At 42.2% G+C, this 19751-nt stretch overlaps 2 protein-coding genes across 4 annotated transcripts in view; one reads left to right on the top strand and one right to left on the bottom strand.

Annotated features, from left to right (window-relative positions):
- The window catches only part of lsamp (limbic system associated membrane protein), a 416254-nt gene extending 412201 nt beyond the window's left edge, over window positions 1-4053 (top strand). For all 3 annotated transcript variants that reach the window (XM_027280505.1, XM_027280506.1, XM_019274766.2), the window contains one exon: window positions 94-4053. In XM_027280505.1, coding sequence (XP_027136306.1) covers window positions 94-191 — 98 coding nt within the window. In that variant the 3' untranslated portion in view covers window positions 192-4053. The remainder of the gene's footprint in view (window positions 1-93) is intronic.
- Window positions 4054-5899: 1846 nt separating this feature from the next.
- Window positions 5900-18460, bottom strand: gap43 (growth associated protein 43). Its single transcript, XM_019274768.2, has 3 exons — window positions 18343-18460; window positions 10546-11194; window positions 5900-7035 (listed from the first exon to the last, which is right to left on the bottom strand). The coding sequence occupies exons 1-3, from the start codon at window positions 18370-18372 to the stop codon at window positions 6956-6958; spliced, it is 759 nt and encodes a 252-aa protein (XP_019130313.1). The 5' UTR covers window positions 18373-18460; the 3' UTR covers window positions 5900-6955.
- Window positions 18461-19751: the final 1291 nt, after the last annotated feature.

The raw sequence follows: 19751 nt of genomic DNA, 5'->3' as shown, positions 1-19751 counted from the left end.
CAGTCTGCCGCCAGTCAGAGTGAGCTCTCTGACAGTGACTTCTACTTTAACACTCCTTTCTGTCTCTCTCCCTCTCTGTCTTTCTCTGTGCAGGACCCGGGACAGGTCGAGATATCAACGGCTCTGCCTGTGTATCTCAATCACTGTGGCTCCTTCTGGCCTCCTTCGCCTGCCTTTTCTTTAAGTGTTAATACTGCTGCCCTCCTCCTCCTCCTCCTCTTCCTCTTCTTCCTCCTCTTACCCCTTCTTGCCTTTTTTCCTTCCTTCCTGCTCTTTCTCTCCTTCTCTCCAACTCACCGACATCCTTATTGCTACCTTATTACCAACTTTACCGCCCCCACCCCAGACTGTTTGCATCATGATACGAAAAACCTTATGTGCTCTCGAGCACTGCTTACAGATATAATGAAAAGCGATGGGTTATGAGTAAAATGTTATAAGAACAACAACAAAAAACAGTGAAATGAAGGACAGAACAAGCAAACAATGCTCTTTTAAAGAACTGCATTGTTCTTTTTAATTCATATGCACTTCTTTGTTTCTGCTATATCTTGTCTTTGGGGTCTGGATGGGGTTTGTTGTGTTTTTTTTGTTTATTTTTTGTTTTGTCTTCATGGGAATGAAAGCAGAGGCTCACAACGATGCCAACAATCATTTGTCTCTAGAAGTACTGAAGACATAAGGTGTATTTCTTCTTCCCATAGATGCATTATGTTAACTTAAAGTTTAGATTTAACCAAGTGTGTAACCAGTGTATTAATGAGCAAACATGCAAAGTATCTGCCAAATATCCATAAAGTATATAGATTTGAAACTAACACACAGAAATCAAAGGGAAAACACTTCTGTAATGAGATTAGAGCTTGATATTAAAGTCTGTACTACCATAATCCGATGCTACGACACTGACACAGAGATATAGAGCACTAGACAGATATCTCTCCAATCGAAGACATTTTTTCTAGACGCAGCAGTCACTTGGATTGTTGCTGTTGAGCCCTGAAATTGAGGACGCAGTGCATAGAATCGACTTTGATCCTACTGAGCTAAACCATGCGGAGTGCAAACATGAGGAAAATTTGTTTATCTGGTGATGGATACCTACATCTTCATTCAGTGGCTTTGCAACCACTCGCCTTTATTCCAAAAGATTTCCTCTTTTCTTTTCGCAGCAGGAAAAGAAAACACAGTAGGTTATAATGATGCGTACTGTACATAGTAAAAAACAATTTTGTATTTCTCTATGATAAGACAACTTGTTCTGCCACTGTAACAACAGGAACCAGAGACAATTGTTGCAGTGTTTGCTGCTTGTTTGGCAACCAACCATACTGCGCAGTTTGTCTCTGCTCCATGGCAGGCTGCGCCGCATTTAGCTACTTAATACTGTACCACATACAGTGTTTGCTTTTAGTTTATGAGTTATAGGATCATCCTTCTATACTGCTGGAATTTGGATAAAAAAAATGTATGACACCAATGAATGACTTACTTTTTAGTTATTTCTCTTTCAAAGAAGAATGTGTGTTTTAATATGAAATGGTACAGAAAAATTCATAATGTATTGATATTGAAGTTATTTTTTTCTGTCTTTACCTCATACATTTTAGTTGTGTGTGTGTATATATATACTTGAATCCAATGTCCTTATATACTATATGAAACAGCAAATTTTACGTGTCATGTTTCTGAGTAGGGTAGCGATTTCTTGAGGATGAATGACTCAGTAGATCTCTTGAACTGGCAGCCCTGCTCTATCATGTGAACTGAAGCCCATTAGACAATGATGTTAAAGAATTTCTTTCTTTCTTTTTTTTTTTTTGAAAAGTCTAGCATAAAGAGAAAAAGATAGTTTTGTGCAGTTATTATTGTACCTATCTGTGAGATGATACAAGTGCTGGCTTACACGATGTTATTGGGAATGGAAAATTATGTTAAGCTTGTGATGCTTTTTCATATGCCAGGAATTCAATATGAGAACAGAAAACAAATACATTTTGAATGCTTATTCCCCTCAACGGCCATCAAGGCCACCGCGCTAATGGGCGACTTTAACAAAATAATACCATTAAATTACGTCCTTCAATTATGTCCTTCAGCAAAATTTTCTCATCACACCTTACTGATCACTGATTTCTGAATGAAAAAAAACAGTCAAATGTGTCATGTTTTATAAAACTCACAAGAAGAAGATTTTTCAGTGCAGCTCTCTGAGGAAACAGCCCCGAGGTCATCGCTGTTCTGACGAGAATTGCTGAAACTGGTGCACTATTACCTGCCTTTTGTTTTTTGCCATTTATTTTGACCTACTGTAAGGTGACTAATAGCGTATGGACTCCAGCGCCCAGTTGAACTCCTCAACTGGATGTGTGTTAACGTCTCCGCTCTTCTAACAACCAAGCCGAGATAGTACTAGTACTGTAAAACACACGTGTAATTAATGTCATCCTTGTCATGCATTAAAGACATTGTTCCCAGTGTTTTCATTGTAAATGCTTCTGAGGTCATGGCTGTGTGACTTTGTGATCCAGTCTTATTTTCATGTGGGTAAGCTGGTAGAAGTAGAGCTGCACAGGGACTGAAACAGGCAACAATTCAAATCACAGATGAAGCATTTAAACGGTTAAAGCGGCATTTCTGTTGCCTCTATGGTGGATCCACTTTAACGTGGATTACTTGCCTCCTGGTGTTTTTCTACTACATTGGTGTTTCTGCAGACTCTCTTACCGCTTTTTAGCACTCTGACTAGCCCACAGTTGAGGATGCTTATCGTCTTACTGTAGTAAGAAGTGAATGATCTGGAAGCTGTGGTGAAATAGTTCTTCACGATCAGTTTGCATGAGAGTGGTCTGTGCTTACATGTCTGTTTCAGTAAAGTCCGTCTGTCTTGATGTGTCGCATAGAAAAACCTCAGGGCAGTGCTATAGGCTGGCCTCGGGCAGACTCTCTCTCTCTCTCTTTTTTTTTTTTTGCTGGAGAAGACCCTAACAGACTACAAGACCACGGGTCAAATATCTCCAAATTGTGCTCAGCATTTATTTTAACCTGCATGGAGTGCATGATGGGTGGAGTTCACTGCATCAAGGCAAATCGAGTGAGGAAGTCATTTTCTCAACTTTCTACCATCCAGGTGATTTTTATGAGGCAGACCTCATCATTGTGGGTCCATGCAGGTTAAAACCAGCCAATAAGCACTGACTGACACTAAAACAACTATATGTAAAAGCCATGGAGCTCTGTCTTATCCATACAACATGAAAAAACAGCCAGCCTATGGACGCAGCACCAAACCCCGCCCCTATAGACAGACCTGGATATCTACTGAAGACTGTAGGTACAGCTATCTAGTTTACTATTGAGCATAGCCTCAAAACATCACCATTGCTTCATTGTTGGCTTATGTAAGTGCGCGTGTGTGCTCTGATTCTGTTCTTATCCTACCTGAGAAATTAATATGAGGCATAAGATACATGAAGAGTTGGCCAAACAGCTAACTTTCTACTTTCTTTGGCTTGATGGTTACAGTGGTAACCCTTTTTTTTAAGTTACTTTTTTTTTTTCCTCCTCTGTGTGTATATACAGTATGATGTTTCTACAGTAGAATGTTGTAAAGTCAGCAAATCCATAAGATCGTGTTTATACAACTCAGCATTTAAAAATTTCAACAGAAAATGTAACTATCACGTTTATACGTCCCTTCCCATAGTCGTGGGAAACCAAGATTCAATCATGGATAAAGACACAGCAATGTCCCATTTTTGTTTTTTTTTTCTATTTGACCTTACTTTATTATGGCATAAGGTGATTGCAGTCAGTTTCTAAAAAATAAAAAAAAAATCATATGTAATAAAGGTATATGAGAAAATGTTCATAACACAAAATAAAGTTGTTTGAATTTAATGTTCTGTATTTGAATGTGACTTGAGATGTCGGGGCCCGTAACATCTTCTTTTTTTTTTTTTCTGGAAATAGCTTGGAACACACGGAATCTTCAATGGTACTGTTGTGTTTATCACCATGTAACATGCAAATAAAATAATATATGTATTGTTATATTCTCTCTGGAAGACATTTTTCTATGTAAGTCTGAGAAATGGAACATAAAAAGTGTGAGATTCAGCTCGTCATCAAGGAAATGTTCCAGTTTCACTTTTTTGTGCCAAAGATGAGAGGTAAGAGTAGTTGTTGTTGTTAGCAGCACTACATATGGACACACATCAGTAACAAAATGGCACAGGCTCTTCCTACTACCATCACTGAGAGGCGTACTGCTGCAGTAAAATGTTTCACCACTAGGTGTCAGAACAAACCAAATTATGCCCCTGCTGTGTCGTGGTATTTGGCAGAATGAGGGCAACAACACATTATTCTGCATCATTATTAGCCTCTGACTTTGAAGACGAACAGGGAATGCAGCCGTGTCAAAGGTTAGGAAAACAAGCCTATAGCTACATTTCCAGCATAAACCCAGACATTAGGGAAGTGTTGGGCATTGAAAGTAGATGTTAGGTTTTCTATATATCATGACTGTTGACACCCAGAAAGACTCCAGTACAAACGAGCTTTTTTTTTTCTTTAGTTTTCACAAAAAATGAATGGTTGAGACCAAATAAGTACTTTAAATGAGGAGGTTTTAGGAAGAAACTGATGGATGTTATTTTTGTCTTGAATATAAGAGTAAAGGGAGAAAGGTGGAGGTGGAGAAAGAAACTTTCGAGAGAAATTATCCTCATTCAAACCAGCTTCATTAGTGTGAAGGTCATACAACTTTTGTGAGACAGAGGTTGGTATTTATGTTAACCTTGGCGTAATTATTTTTCATTTTCTTTGTAGCCGACTATGCCATCTTGACAGGAGTCCCATTTTATCTCCCAGCAATTGCACAGGCTCTTTGCATATCATTATTGTATCCAGTGACTTTCAGTTGAATATTTAAATACTTATTTCACTCTGATGTTAGAAATATATACAGTAAGATTAACATTTTGCATGTTTTCTGAAACACAGATAGACCATATTCCAGCTTTATCCCAGCATAGGATGCTGGCCTAGATCATTCTCTTATGGTACATAAAAGAGTGACTGATATGTTAAAGAATCAAGACACCTGTATGCATATGATCAGAAACCTTGATTCCAGATATAACTAGGTTTCTCATGTTGCTCATGCATGCCTGATCATGGAATATGTCTAAAACAGTCTGTATACTAAGGTTTTGAAAGACAATTGCTAGTATCCCAGTGTAACTAAAGAAATTTGAAAGAAAGAAAGTATGACGTGATGCTGAATGAATACTTAAGCATTTTGAGAAATACACCTTTTCTCTTTCTTGCCAACATTTCTTTAGATGAGAAGATTGATATTATAGACTAAGTCACAGAAATAGTCCAACCCCATAAGGCTCCTAAGACTCTTAATTACTGTCTTTACAAATCAGTTTTTGTACAAATAAAATAAGCAATGTATAAGTAGTGTGTGTAAGAGCAGCTTGTAATAGGCTGATTTGTTGTTTACCTTCTAGAGGCAGGCTAGTTTGCCAGTTTCTGTCTGGTTCATACTGAATGGACAGACATGAAAGTGGTATTGATCTTCACATCTAACTCTCAGCAGGAATGGAAAATAAGTACTTTTCCCCAAATGTCAAACTCTCCGGTCTCTAAATACATTCTTCTCTCTGAAGTAACAGCATAAATGTAACGCAGCTTTAAACAAACTCCACAGTTTATGATGGTAATTGGCACATTTGATTTATTTTGAAAACAGACATTGAAACCATTTTTATTTTTTTCATATTTTTTTCTCACAAGTTTGAACTCCTTGATAAGGTTGAAACTGGACATTGCACTCACTGGAACATGGGAAAAGTATTTTTTGTTTGCTCGTTTGTTTGATTTTTACTTTTTTTTTTTGTAACATCAGTGCAAGAGTATTTTTCCAATTCATATAAACTGTCATAACAACACCAAAGACATCAAAAAGAAGCCGCCACACCTCTTAAGTTTTTGTGACTGCGAAAAAGTTCCTCTCAGAGGGAGAGTTCCCATCATGCATCTGGTTCGATGGTTCATGCTACTGTCCTCACATTTGGTTGTCAGAACACAAATCGTCATGTAAGAGCCAGTTACATCAATACTATAGCTGATTTCTATAGTTTATTATGCGATCATGTCATTTAAATAGCAACAGGTCCTTTATTGTATATGTGAGTAAACAGAGTTTGTAAAAGGGGTGTAAACCAAGCTTGAATGACTCAAGCAGAATAGAGAGAGAGAGTAATAGTCTTGTCCTATATGTGGGTTTTGTAATCAGGATAAAGCTGCCCAACTGGAAATGTCACACATTTAATTATACATTCTATTCTCCATCCGATGTGTCAGTACATTATTTATTTTTGCTGTGTTCTCAATACAGTTGTTCTGTGTTGAGAACAGGAGTTGCATTTTTCAAACCAGCTTGTTTTTGTGCGTGCATTTGCAGAAGAACGGATTTTATTTGCAAAATGTGTTTAAAGAAAGTGCATTGCAATGCATATAAAATATGGTGCATTCACAATGCATTTTAAATGTGGAAATATCCAGTTGGGAGCATTCAGTCCACCATGGATTTGCTTATAATAGATAGTGAAGATGTATCAAATCAAATCCTCCTCCTCTATATCAGTATCATCATCATCATCATCATCATCATCATCATCATCATCATCATGAAGGTAACAATCATTTTTTCGTAACATCAACATCCTCATCATCACTGTGTCATAGTATTAGCTTGAGCCAAAAAACTTCACGCTGGAAACTCCCCCAACATGAGAAAATCATTGCCACACAAAAAATGACAAACAAATAGAAACGGACTGCCTTCACATTGGGAAGGCAAAGAGCAATCTTTTAAGATTTTTGTTTTTGTGTTATTCTTCATACTCTTAATTCTGCTTTCTTTAGGTTAGACTTTGCCTTAGTCATCCTTGGACTCGGTGGCCTCCGCCGCTGCATCTGCCGGGGTGGCCTCCTCTGCTTTAGACTCCTCTGCAGCATCTGGGTGGAGAGGGGGGAAGGAGGATGAAGGGTATAGAGGCGAAGCGAGAGGAGGAAAATGAGATGTAAGGGTGGTAAGATGGGGAGACACGATAGATAAAAAGGTTGGTTGGAGAAAGGAAGAGAGAGAATTAGCCCGCGGAGAGGCTCACATTGTGAGGTTGAAATAATAAAGCTCTATCTGGGTCTTCCAAGATACTGAGCATCAAAGCTGCTACTTTTGATGTTTTAAATATTTCACCACAGAAGGTTCTCTAGCATACGGTAACATTCAAAAATCATGAAAATGTGAATAATTTTTTTTGGGGAAAAAAATGGAACGATGTAATTCCATGTCACTGACAAGATGTCGACTCTACTAAACCTGACAGTGCATCAGGCAGTAGGTGCAGCCTATTGTCTGAAATCCCACATTGGCTGTGTAAATAATAAAGGAAGAGAGTGCTCCTAATGGACCCGTGAAACATTTGAACTGACATTGCAACGCTAACAGCAACATCTTGGCCTGTCATATCTGATACTGTGTGATGCCCACAGTGTACTGCACTCTAATAACATCCAACGGTGGCTTACTAAGAGGTGAATACTGCTGAATAACCACCCATGAACATCACTAAGCCATTATTAATCAGGTTTGTTGTTGCTTTGATTCTTTCTATGCTATTTTGCTGTAACGAAATTATTATTATCTATTGTATATAAAATTCCCTGATAAGACTATGCCATATAGTATATGGACTACAATGTTTTGGGGACGTTAATTTTATTGTGTCTGACCGAACCTATTACTTAAGTGCACTGAGAGCGGTGAGGTCATACCATGATGAGCTCATGCTCTTTTAATAGAAAGAGTAGACATCAAAGAATGACATCATTGCATTGGAGGTTAGGGTGATGGAGTGCATATGTGTGTGTGTGTGTGTGAGTGTCTGTGTGGGCGAGGCAGAGAGAGAGAGAGAAAGAGAGAAGTAGGGCGATCATGTTAGTGCCTGGATGTGTGAGTGTGACTCACAGCAGCATGATCTTCCAGGTAAGAGGTAATTAGCTTGTTTGCCAGTATGACAGACTTGAGAATGTTTTTCCCTACGGTCACTGGACTGTGTGATGCTAATGTGATTTCACCCAAAGCCAAAGCTCGTCATTTGGGGCATTCTGACATCAGTGCCTCCAGTCAGTGTCTAAAATGCTGGTTTAGTTTTATTGATGTATTTGCAAATAGGAATTGGCGATGGGAAAACAAACGCCCAAACTCTAGTGACCATTGCTGTTCCGATTCTGCCCACTGGTTTTTACAGTTTTCAGTAAACAATGTTAATGAGAGCATGACACATAGTTTTCTGTTAAACTTATAACTCGGATGGAAAATGAAGCTGGAGTTGAAGGAGAGGAGAGCTGGAGTTGAGGACTGGCATTAACATCACATAATCTGCACATAATCTATTTTTTCTGACTTCCATTTACATTTGTAATTTTGTTTTTAACATAAGTATCTCTCAACTTTATTTGTCCTTTAATCAAAGCTTTTCATGAAAAGAATAGAGCCACAAGGCTTTGTCCTTAGCACTTGAGGTCTTCATCCATAAGCACATTATTGATTTTCACTGCTATGCAGATGACACTCAAATCTATATGGCTGTTGATCCTGATGACCTGAGCTGGTTTTACTCCCTTGAGAACTCGGTCTCAATTTATGGATACATTTCCTCAAATGAATTTACAACAACACAGACGTCCTTGTTATCCAAAATGACAAAGAAAAAGGATGAGCCTATAGTATCTACACTATTTCAACACTAATAACGCTAATCTAACTTTCCAGCTTCATTTGTGTATCAGAAACACTTGCCTTACATGCTCATACAGAATGCTGTTGCCAGAGTCTTAATTGGTTGAAAGAGGTCCCTGAGATCCACAGAGGTATGGTTAAGCTGCTTTCTGTAGTTTTGGACCCACATTGTGGAATTCACTGACTCTGAATCGACATCAGTTCACTGCTAAAACCAGCCTTTTTTAGATCTGTTATAAAAAAACACCTTTACTACCATGACTATTGTTTATGCATTTCATATGAGAAAGCTGAAATAAAGTGGATGTGTGATTGTCCAGTGCTATGTCGTCATGCTTTGACAGTTAACAGCTTGGTCAGATGTAACTAAGTGAAAACCAGTGACATGGACTATCCTTGGTGGAGAATCTGGATCATACTCCGTCTGCCTTATGAATTATTCAGATCAGTCAGATCCGAGTACCTGGCGTCCTTGTGATGTGACTCCCGTCTGTGCGCTGACAATACCTCAACCAAGTGACTTTCTCTGACTTTTCTTCTCGGAGTCAGTTCGGTTGGTAAAGCAGATTGTGGGTTTCTAATTAGCAGTTCTTTTGTCAGGTAGTGTTTGTTTGTGACAGACTTCCCTGGTGCGGATCGTGACCAGTAGGGATCATTAATCATTCATTGAAATCAGAGCACCTGTTATCCCCGCTCTGCTCCATGCAGGCCAGCTATCCCATCGAGGTGGTAACTATGACAACAGGGAGACAGTGCTGCCTAGATGACCTAGTTTCCTTGTAGTTCTCCAGTTGGTGTGTGTGGGTGTGTGTGTGTGTCTGTGTGTCTTCCACCTCACACCCCCACCTACTCGAGACTGAGCATGCTCCATTAACTACCTGTCTGACCCAGACTGAGAGTCCTTGGACCAGAAATATGAGATCATGTCAAGTATATGTTCTGTTATCAATGTTATAATGTTCTTCTCGCGTATACATTTCCACTTTATTTGGAGATCAGATGGTGGTTTGCTTTGAAATCTAGTAGATGATGTTGGAGGTCCAGATGCTGAGGAGACCATCAAATATTTTAACCTGCTTTGGTTTTAAAGGTGCTATCAATTTTCACCAATATTTGTGGTTTAATTGGAATAAATGCATGTTGGTCTTGTTTATCATGAAATTTATATGAACCCATTTGAGGTGTCCATGAACATTTACGAATCACAAAACCGCAACACTATCCTGCTTTCTGCACTAGCGCTCATCATTTCCAACCCTGCATCTCTAGCCCAGTCTCCACCTCATAATGTGTATGTAGTTTCCATCTCACGGAGGCTGAGCTACATGGCTGTCTAATCTAATATTGAGCTGTGTCTCTGTGTTAACCAGTGAATGGTGGAGCACTGCCAAAGATCTTTAAATCCCAAAGACTCAACAAGCAGTTATTTCCTGTAGTGCCTGCCAAGTAGACTACAGGAAAGCTCACCTATTATTCTGTATTAGGACTTTATAGTAAGTAATTGCTTCTTGATTGTGTCTGGAATTGTTTTTGTCTCTGAACTCAGTGCCCTCGATAACGGCGCACACCTCAGTGTTTGATTCAGAGATCTTGAGAGCCTTCTTGTATAGGTCCCATCTTAGTGGGCTTACTTTATTTGGCTTGTGCTTCTGTGCATGTGCGTTTTTTAAAATAAATCCTAATCGAATGAATGGATGTCAAAGGCTTTACTATAATCTGCATACCTTGTTTATCTTTTGTTTGGTTAGGCTCCTCCTTCTCAGCTGTCGGGCTGACAGCAGCAGGCACATCGGCTTGTCTGGCCTCCTCTTTTTTCTCCTCACTCTCCTCCTCCTTCTTCTCCTCAGCTGTGGCTGTGGTGGGACTCTTGGCTGCCGCCGCGGGGGCCTCCACCTCTTTGGGCTTCTCCTCGGTTTTCTCCTCCGCCTTTGGCTCCTCTTTCTGGGGCTCAGACGGTGCCGTGGCAGCCGTAGGAGAGGCAGCAGCGGGTGCTGCCGCTACAGGAGACGCTGCCGCGCCTGCAGGAGAGGCCGCAGCAGCTGCCGGAGAATTGGCTGGCTTGTCTGCCACTGGGCTTTTGGCTTGGCTTGTCTCCTCCTCTTTCTTGGCCTCCTCTCCTGCAGCTTCCTCCTCCTTTGCAGGTGCCTCTTCTCCCTCTGCTTTCTTTGCCTCCTCTCCTCCCTCTGTCGCCTCCTCTGCAGCAGCAGGACTGTCTCCCTCATTCTCTTCCTCTCCATCTTTCATCTTTTTCCGAGTTATGTGTCCACGGAAGCTGGCCTGTATTTTGGTGGCAGCCTTGTGGGCCTTGTCCTCGGGTTTGTTGGTAGTGCCATCCTGTTCAATCTTCTGGTCTGCCTCCTCATTCTTCTCCACCTGGCAGTCAAGAGAAAATGCAGCTGGTTAATATCTACTTTTAAATATCATGCAGGCCCACTGGAAACCAGCAAGGAATTGTACTGGTTGTTATGCTAATGCTTGCAAAGAATCCTTCTACAGTAGTTTGAGGATAATCATCCCAAAAGATCATGCTGGCATACGTTCATTTGTGATTAAAATCCTACCAAAAATAAATACAATATGTCAGGAGTTGAAAGGTCAGAAGTCAGAAAAAGACAAAGGTTTATAATATGAGGGCTGTTTATTTTGTTAACTTGTGAAATTATGTATTATAGACTGGGAAAAGGTGGGTTAGGGTTTTTAGGACTGGTTTGGATTTAAGTAAAAGGACTGGATGAGGAACAGGGTTAGGAACAGGACAGTACACATGTAATATTGAAAGGGGTTCCATGATATTACCTTCAGTAACTGGATCCATACAGTAGCTGTCCATCAAATAGTGGGTTGTGCTATGAGTCATATAAATCTAATGAAAAGAAATCAAATCAAATAAAGGAATGAATGATGAGCACTGAAAGTGGAAAACAAAATGAATCAGTACATTCAAAATGAATAGGCAAATCAAGGTAAAATATTCTCTAGCCAAGGTTTAACCAATCAGAAGCTTTAAATGTGCACTTTAAATGAATGCGAATAAGCAGCATGAAGCAAACACAAATTGTCAAAGAAGCATGCAGGCGGTGTAGCATCAGTTAGCCAAATGATAAAGATGTGAAAACTGCAAAATCTGAATGCTTGTTGAGCGTTTTTTTGTCCTTCCAGGTTTGACAATATAATAGATGTACAGCGTTTTGTGATTTCATGTGGAGATTTAGTGCCATTGTGAATCATGAGAATTGTGTGTGGGTCGGTTGTCTCTGCATAATGAATTGGATACACTGGGATTTGGGGCACGACAAATGACTCTAGGCATTTACTGCGGGTTATTCAATCCAGCCATGAGGTTGATATTGTCCTCTTGATAATGGTGCTGAAATAGATTTTGTGAATAATTAAGCTTAAACGTAGAGCCTCTCCATGGCATTCATTAATGTTGCCTGCACTCAATGCTAATGATGTAGCGAGCAAAATGTAAGTGTTCAAAACTCTGACTGTTTCTCCAAAATAATGAGCCAATCTCTATTCTCTAGGTACAGTAGCTTGCTACTGCTCCATCTCTGGCTGCTAGGGAACAAGCTGCTGCCAGCTAGAATCTCCTCAGCATTCACTGCCATACCCCTCCCAACCATCAAAGGTTACCTTGACAACCAGAGTGCTAACTCATCACGACGCTGTCTGCTCGTTGGTGCTATGAAAGACTATATGTCATCCTGATTGGCAGTGCACCTGACCCCTCAGGGAAACGGGCCAATGGGAACTCGTAAATCAGGCGGAGCAATCAGCATGGCTAAGGAGGGGTCGTGTATGATGCAGTGACGGAGGGGGTGCAGGGCCTGGGGGGGTTGTGTGTGTGTGTGTGTGCATCAATGTTGGCATTCCATGTCACTGAGCAGTAGCATCTTGTTTAAGGTCAGCAAATTTCAGTGGAAATGGTTTTCAAGATGCGACTTGATAGCTACATCCATCAGCCTATTTCCTGATACCTTCTGTCTCTAATAGTGTCATTATATTGGATATGAGGTTTGACTTGGACAGCTGCCTGTGTGAGGAATCACATCTGCGTGACATGATTTAAGAGCCAGAGGCCTTAAACCAACATGTCTTATTCAGGGTCAGTGTGTCAGTCCAATATTGGAGCAGAGAGGCCAAGGTGCAGCTGTGTTGGTATATTCACCTACTCCACCTCCATCCCCAGAGTTCAGGGTATAAATCCTGCCTCTGGCCTTCCTGGAATTTTCAATATACACCATCTTCCTGAAGCAATTTTGTGCAATGTAATATTAAAATAAAAAACGGCATAGTACTGCTGGCTGTGACGGGCATAGTAGATTTTCAGGGGCGTTACGCTGCCCCCTCCAATATAGTGATTTGTGTTCAAAAGCCAAACTACGGCTGTTTATTTAACAAGCAGCTATTAATTGTGGAAATAAACCTCACAAGTGTTCTGCTATCAAAGCAGATAGCAACTGTGAAAACAGACAAAGCACCATCGGCACACCCTCTGCTCTTAATAATATGCAGGTCTCTAGTGACTTATTTGGGCTTTTATTATGTCTGATCTCATGGGTGCTTACAATTGCTGAAAAAAAAATGACCCAAGCACTTAACTCTAAATAGAATTACTTACTGGCTGCTTACAGTGAGTCAGACAGAGAGAACAAATAAAGAAATAAGCGATGGATGAGGGTGTTTGGGAATATGGAGGTATGACATCATTATTGGAAGAGAGGGGATGTCATTTACTTTAGAGCTCTGGGTGTGTTTGAGTGCAAATGTAATAAAATACCAGCAAGAGTGCCAAGTGATCTCATATCAGCGTATGAAGACGGGGGGAAGAAAGATCACCATCATGGTTTGACCACAACTGTAGCATCATCATTTGAATTATTGATATGTCAGAAGTGCTGCGCTGTGATTTTCCACCTGCTGTAGTCTGTTTCCACGGACCATAAGATTCACTGTTGATCTACTTTGACCTGTCATATCAAACTTATTATGCTGTAATATACAATGCACCGGTAGTTAATGACTGAGATAGTGGCTACATTAAACTCTCGTATTATCTAAACAGACACATTACTGCAAACCCTTTAAGAATCGCTTCTTGAAGACTCTGACTGGTAACTGAACCCTGGTCACGTACCCTCCCGCAGGCGCTTATTCCACTTGGTGTCTGTGCGGCACACATTTTCATTCATAAATACAGCAGCACCTCCCGAGGTACACTCCCTTTAAATCTTCACACCACGACCGTTTCAACTCTTCCTTCATTCATTTGCAGTGAGACAACATATTTGCAATATCAGGTTAATCAAATGACTCGCGGCGCTTCCTCTCGTAGCATTCTATTTCTTTTTCTTTTTTTCTGGTTGCCATAGATACACTAAATGGTTTTATTACCTGGCAAAAAGTGGAAGGCTTGCAATATAAAAAATGCTTTTCTTGCATGATTGTGAAACAGATTATGCAAGCCTGCTGCAATTATAATAGTATAAGAGTACAATGTAGCATCATTAAAGTCTTGCCTGTAGGACATTTTAGTATATGTAGGTGACAAATAATGGATGCCATCTTCATGTTCAGAATGTAAATGTACTATAGCTCACAGGTTAATTTATCTAAATACAGGAGTGGCACTCACCAGAGGACATACGCCTCTGTCTTTCCTGTCTATAAAGGTAATAAATGGCCATGCTAAAATGTGTTCAGTACATTATCTGACGGCTGGATATGTCTATTACTGCTTTGCCTATCGGCTGCAGTCTGTGCTCTCTCCCTGTCTGTCTCTGTCCTTGGGTGGGCACCGACTGTCGTGAGAACCACACCCGAGAGTCAATGGCTTTACCGACAGATCCATAACCATACACACACACACACACACGTACATACACACACAGACACCATCCCCCAATGGTGACACACAGTAACAATCCACCACCTTCCCACTGCCTCATTGCCAGTGCCATTAGGGACTTGTTTCAAGAGAGGGGGGAGGAGGAGGAAGAGGAAGAGAAGGGAGGAGAAACGGGGGAAGACACGGTGGAACGGTGGGGTTTATGCCGGTTGAATTACAACAGAACCACAGCTCACGCTAATGCACGCACCAGACGTGAATATAATCATGTTTTGTCCTTTTTTTTATTCTTTTTTTTTTATTCTGATCCATTCAAGCGGGAGACTCCATTTTCACTTAGCCGCTCCGCCCAGCCTTGGATCGAAAGCCGCTAGCAAGAGGGGAGAGAAATATTAAAGGTAATATTTGCATTTCTAATGGAGTTACAGAACATTGCTTTGCAGGAGGCCCTTTTTATCACAAACCCAAGAAGTGCAGCTGCTGGATTTATTTGATTTAAGTCACTATAATGTGTAAGTATTGGCGATTTGTGTATATTAAACCTGTTATCAGTAATAAAATGTGCATTGGCCAATTTAAATTAAATGGAAAAAACTCCCAAAAAACATTTTTGCCATAGTTCTTGAGCAAGCGGAGGGATAATATTAGCCACCCTGTTGGTGGTACACACACTTCCTGCAATGACACCTCTCTCATAAGAAAAAAAAAAACAGCATGATTTCAATGGCTGTCTGCTTTTCTGCAGGAACCATCCAGACACCAAAGAGCAAAGACTGGCTGCTGTCTGCAACTGCTGAATATCTCCCTCTTCTTATTTCTCTCTTTCTGTCGTCTTCCACTCTCTTCCTCACTGTGCAAACTGCTACCCACTCATTTCCTCTCTCGCACACACACACACACACACATACATACAGACACAGCGGAGCACCACACCCTTTTAGCCAGCTATCTCCTGCAGATGAGGAGAGGGGGGCTCAGGTGGTGACTGCCACAGCCCCCGCTCGCCATCCCTCCCTCCCTCCCTCTCTCCCTCTCTCTCTCTCTCTGTCCTTTGACGATGTGAATTGATGAGCGATGTTAAAGGATGCACTCTTTCTTTTACGACAACCCAGGAAAAGATGCTCCGGAGCAACTAATAAGCAGCCATATGCCAACATCATTACATCCTCTGGACCTGCCTTTAATTCAATTACAGAGACTCTCTGCCTGAACAAAGGCTCCGCAATCGCCACTGATCTCATAGGGGCTGGGCATGAGGATGGGGAGAGGGGCAGTGGGGCTGACGAAAGGGGCTATTGGGTTGGACATGGTGGGCAATGAAATGGAAATATGGGCTGTGGCTGGTGCTCTGAAGCCAGGCTCTGGGGGGGAAAAAAAGGGGGATTTGAGGGCAGGTGGAGCCACAATATGAGGGGAGATAATCGTCTTTAGGGTAGCAGACTGGGTCTTGACTTTGGAGTGTAGTCCAAAATTATTTAGGCACAAGATGAAGGGGAGGCAGGGCTAGACAGGACAGACAGATGCCTGGTGCTAGGATTAGAACTAAAGATGGAGTTGGGGCGGAGTTGAAGACAAGCACATTATGCCTAATAAAACTAACAACTACTCTGTGCTCCTTTACACCTTTCTCAGCTTATGTCCTCCTCTGTAAGTCGCTTTGGATAAAAGCGTCTGCTAAATGCAATGTAATTATGGGTGGGATTTGAATTCCTGGTTTAAAGACTGTGCAGTTTTTGGTAGGCCTGGTGGTGGAGAAAGACCTGGACCTATGACAGCCCTGAACTTGAGCTTTGATCTTTCCCCAGAATCTTGAGCATCTTCTGTGGTGGTGAATTTTGTTTTAAAACTGTACAGAACCCAAGATAAAGCCGGGGGCTGGGGCCAACAAGGACACTCAAATGAAGTGTTAGTAGCCACTCCCATAGTGGAGACGTTGCAAGAGCACTTAACACTCCACAATGGCAGAACCCACAAGCAATATTTAAAGCAGAAAACCATGCTCTTTGCTCATCCATCCATGAAGACCATGGTGTCTGTCTGGATTAATTTATGCCTCTGCTCCTCAAAAGCAGGACCAGGAGGATAAGTGCTTGTAGGCCGGGGGGATATTTTACCGTGTGTAGAGACACGCTCGCTCGAGGCAGTGACAGCCTTCAGTGGGAAAAGCCGGTGCCTCACCCACATGGCTGCAGTGTGCAGCGCACCGGCTTCCCTTTTTCTCTGATCTTTCTCACCTTTTGCGTCTGCTCACCTCCTCCAACCATCATCCCTCACTATGTCACCGCCACAGTTCCCGCAGGTTGTGGCCACCCTCCAGTTTCACTACCTCTTTGCCTCTCTGCTTTGCTGCATGCCTGCCTCTCCCTACCTTCCCCCATACCTTCCAACCTCCCTCCCTGCCTCATTTTTCTTTCTTTTTCTTTTTTTTCCCCCTCACCTACCAGGTTCCCTTTACTCTGTACCTCCATGTGCACGAGCTACACTCCACCCTGCTGCTCTTTTTCTCCCTGCATGCCTGCCTTTCTGCATCCTGCTCTTCCTGCATGTCTTCCAACTGGAAAGCATTGCTCTCTCTATCTCTCTCTCCCTCTCTCTCTCTCTTCCCCCCTTTCTCCTCCCTGTCAGAGCTAATATGACTCACCCAGACTAACATTTAAGAAGCAATCAAGTGGCATCGGAATCCAGTGTGAGATGAGTCTGATAAAAATCAATCACAGTTTGAGATGGCAGCAGGGAATCGGCCCTGATCGTACACAAAACCACCACGATAGCTGCTGAAATAGAACAGAGTGAAGCACAGGAGAGTGTCAGCCTCCTCTCTCCACTGACCAGACCCACCCGCTTCCATGCAACACCTTTTTTTTTTGAGTAGCCATGGGTTATTATAAACTACCCTTCTTGCACCCTTTAAATGAGTGCACACTTCATAGTACCCTCCATTGACAGCATCCACTTATAAAGCTGGAGGGCTATGATAATCCATTTAGACTCATTTATTCCTATTGTATCCCCGCGAGGCCACTGACATGATGGTGCTGCTCACTCAATCCGTACCCCGCCCTTTTTTTCTTTTTTCTTTTTTTCCTCCTCTCTGTGGAAATTTACTTTCCTGTGTCACCCATTTGTGCTCAAGATAACAGAAGTACAGAATATAGTAAGGGCCTATGTTTAAGCTGCCAATTAGGAGCACAATTAATTTGAATCATCATTAACACTGTGCTGAGTTCAGAGGAGCTCCTGAATAAATGAGGGAGTGTTTCAGCCTCAGCGGCAGAGACAATACAGAATCTATCAAGTGCCTTTCGATATTCTTTCACTTTTTGTCAAGTGGCTAATCAATATGAGGGAATGCCAGACTCCCAAAGATCGAGTTACAGTCTTGTGCCTCTCTGCAAGTACAGTGTGAGGTCTGGGAGGCATTGTGGCAACATCCATTCATGCAGGATAATCACATTAACTAGGCGTGTCTGGGCTCTGTGGATAGACTTCTATAAAGACCAGGCAGGCCCAGAGTCAAAGAAAATTACACCAACATTTTCTCTAATCTCTCTCCTCGAGCAACCAGGTCTGACTACAAACCAACAGGCGCAAAAGTTCAGAGTTGAGACGCATCATTTTGACACATGAAAGAGCAAGAAAATATTGATGAAGCAAAATCAGAGCAGTTTACCGGTTTGGTTCTTCTTATGCAGCACAGCATAGTTGTAGTTGTTGTATCCTCCCTTTTTCTTCTCTGCTTCTTTCTTCCCTTTTTTTCCTCCCTTTCACTTCTTCTCTCTCACCCTCTCTCTCTCTCTCTCTCTCTCTCTCTCTCTCTCTTGCTCGCTCGCTTACGTGCACACACACACACACTCTCTCTCTCTCTCTCTCTTTCTCTCTCTCTCTCTCGTTCTCTCTGGCTGTATCAACAGCTAAGTCGCCCAGTGCATTTACTCATCCCAGTTTGCACACACACGCTCTTCAGTCGGTCTGCCTGGGCACACCTCTCACTCTCTCTCTCTCTCTCCCTCTTACTCGCAGCCTGACAATGACTACAAGCCCGCCCTTTAAACCCCTCCCTTCTCCGCGCTCCCTCCATCCCTCTCCCCTTCACACTATCCTCCTCCTCCTCCTCCTCTTTCTCCTCCTCCTCTTTCTCTTGCTCATAGTGATGAACCCCCCACCGCTCCCCCCCACCACCTCCTTTAGCTCAGCACTCCTCTCTTCTACATCTTCTCACCCCCCACCTTCTTCTCCCCACCACCTCCTCCTCCTCTCCTCTTTTCATCCAGGCTCCAGCAAAAGCTGCGGCCCCACCCTAAAAAAAGGCTCCTGCTTAATGACTGACTGGATACCTCCAATTCTTTTCGCTCTGATATATCTTTTTTTATTATTATTATTATTATTATATAATTTTTTTTTTGCTGCTTTCTTTCAACACCTTCACTGACCCTCCGCTTTATTCCCTCCCCTTTCACACACATAAAGACGTGTCTTTTAAAACAAAAAGAAGAAAAAGAAGATGCTCCCAAATGGAAATTCGCCTCCTCCTGATTGCTCAGGCTCCCTCTCAGACTGTGTGTTATACACTCTCTAGGTCCAAATTGCCACGGCGATGCCAAGAGCATGTTTTCTGGCACAGCCGGGAGCAGCGCTTGCCAAGAGAGATGTGTGAAAGAGAGCAGCGAGGCACATGCGTGCACATACACGCAAACACACACGCACCACAGTGTGTGCTCTTAGGACACGTCACCCGCACCACCACCACCAAATCCCCCCACCACCACCACCACCACCACTACCCCCATCCCCCCATACCCAGCACTCTCTGTTCTCATGGAAACACCGGCAAATAGACTAGAAGAGCAGAGGAGGAGGAGTGTGTGTGTGTGAGGGAGAGAGAGAGAGAGAGAGAGAGAGAGAGAGAGAGAGAAAGAGAGAGGGATGGAGGCAGGAGGAGGAAGCAAGAGTGCCGGGTGTGGCAGACAGGCAGGCGAGGCAAACTGCCTCTCTTTCTCTCTCCATCCATCCCCCCCTCTTTTTTTCCTCCCTGTGTGCCCACATTTGCACAGTCTGGTTTAATGAGCGGGCACAACGCAT

This window comes from Larimichthys crocea, chromosome VII (assembly GCF_000972845.2).
Source record: "Larimichthys crocea isolate SSNF chromosome VII, L_crocea_2.0, whole genome shotgun sequence".
Classification (NCBI taxonomy): Eukaryota; Metazoa; Chordata; class Actinopteri; family Sciaenidae; genus Larimichthys; species Larimichthys crocea.
This window is presented reverse-complemented; position numbering and strand designations above follow the sequence as displayed.

Excerpts from the sequence above, each read along its gene's own strand:
- gap43 (XM_019274768.2), bottom strand. The coding sequence starts at position 18,372 with ATGCTGTGCTGCATAAGAAGAACCAAACCG. Across the intron at positions 11,195-18,342 it reads GCATAAGAAGAACCAAACCG|GTGGAGAAGAATGAGGAGGC; the intron begins GTAAACTGCTCT and ends CTTGACTGCCAG. Across the intron at positions 7,036-10,545 it reads CCAAACAAAAGATAAACAAG|ATGCTGCAGAGGAGTCTAAA; the intron begins GTATGCAGATTA and ends CTCTCCACCCAG.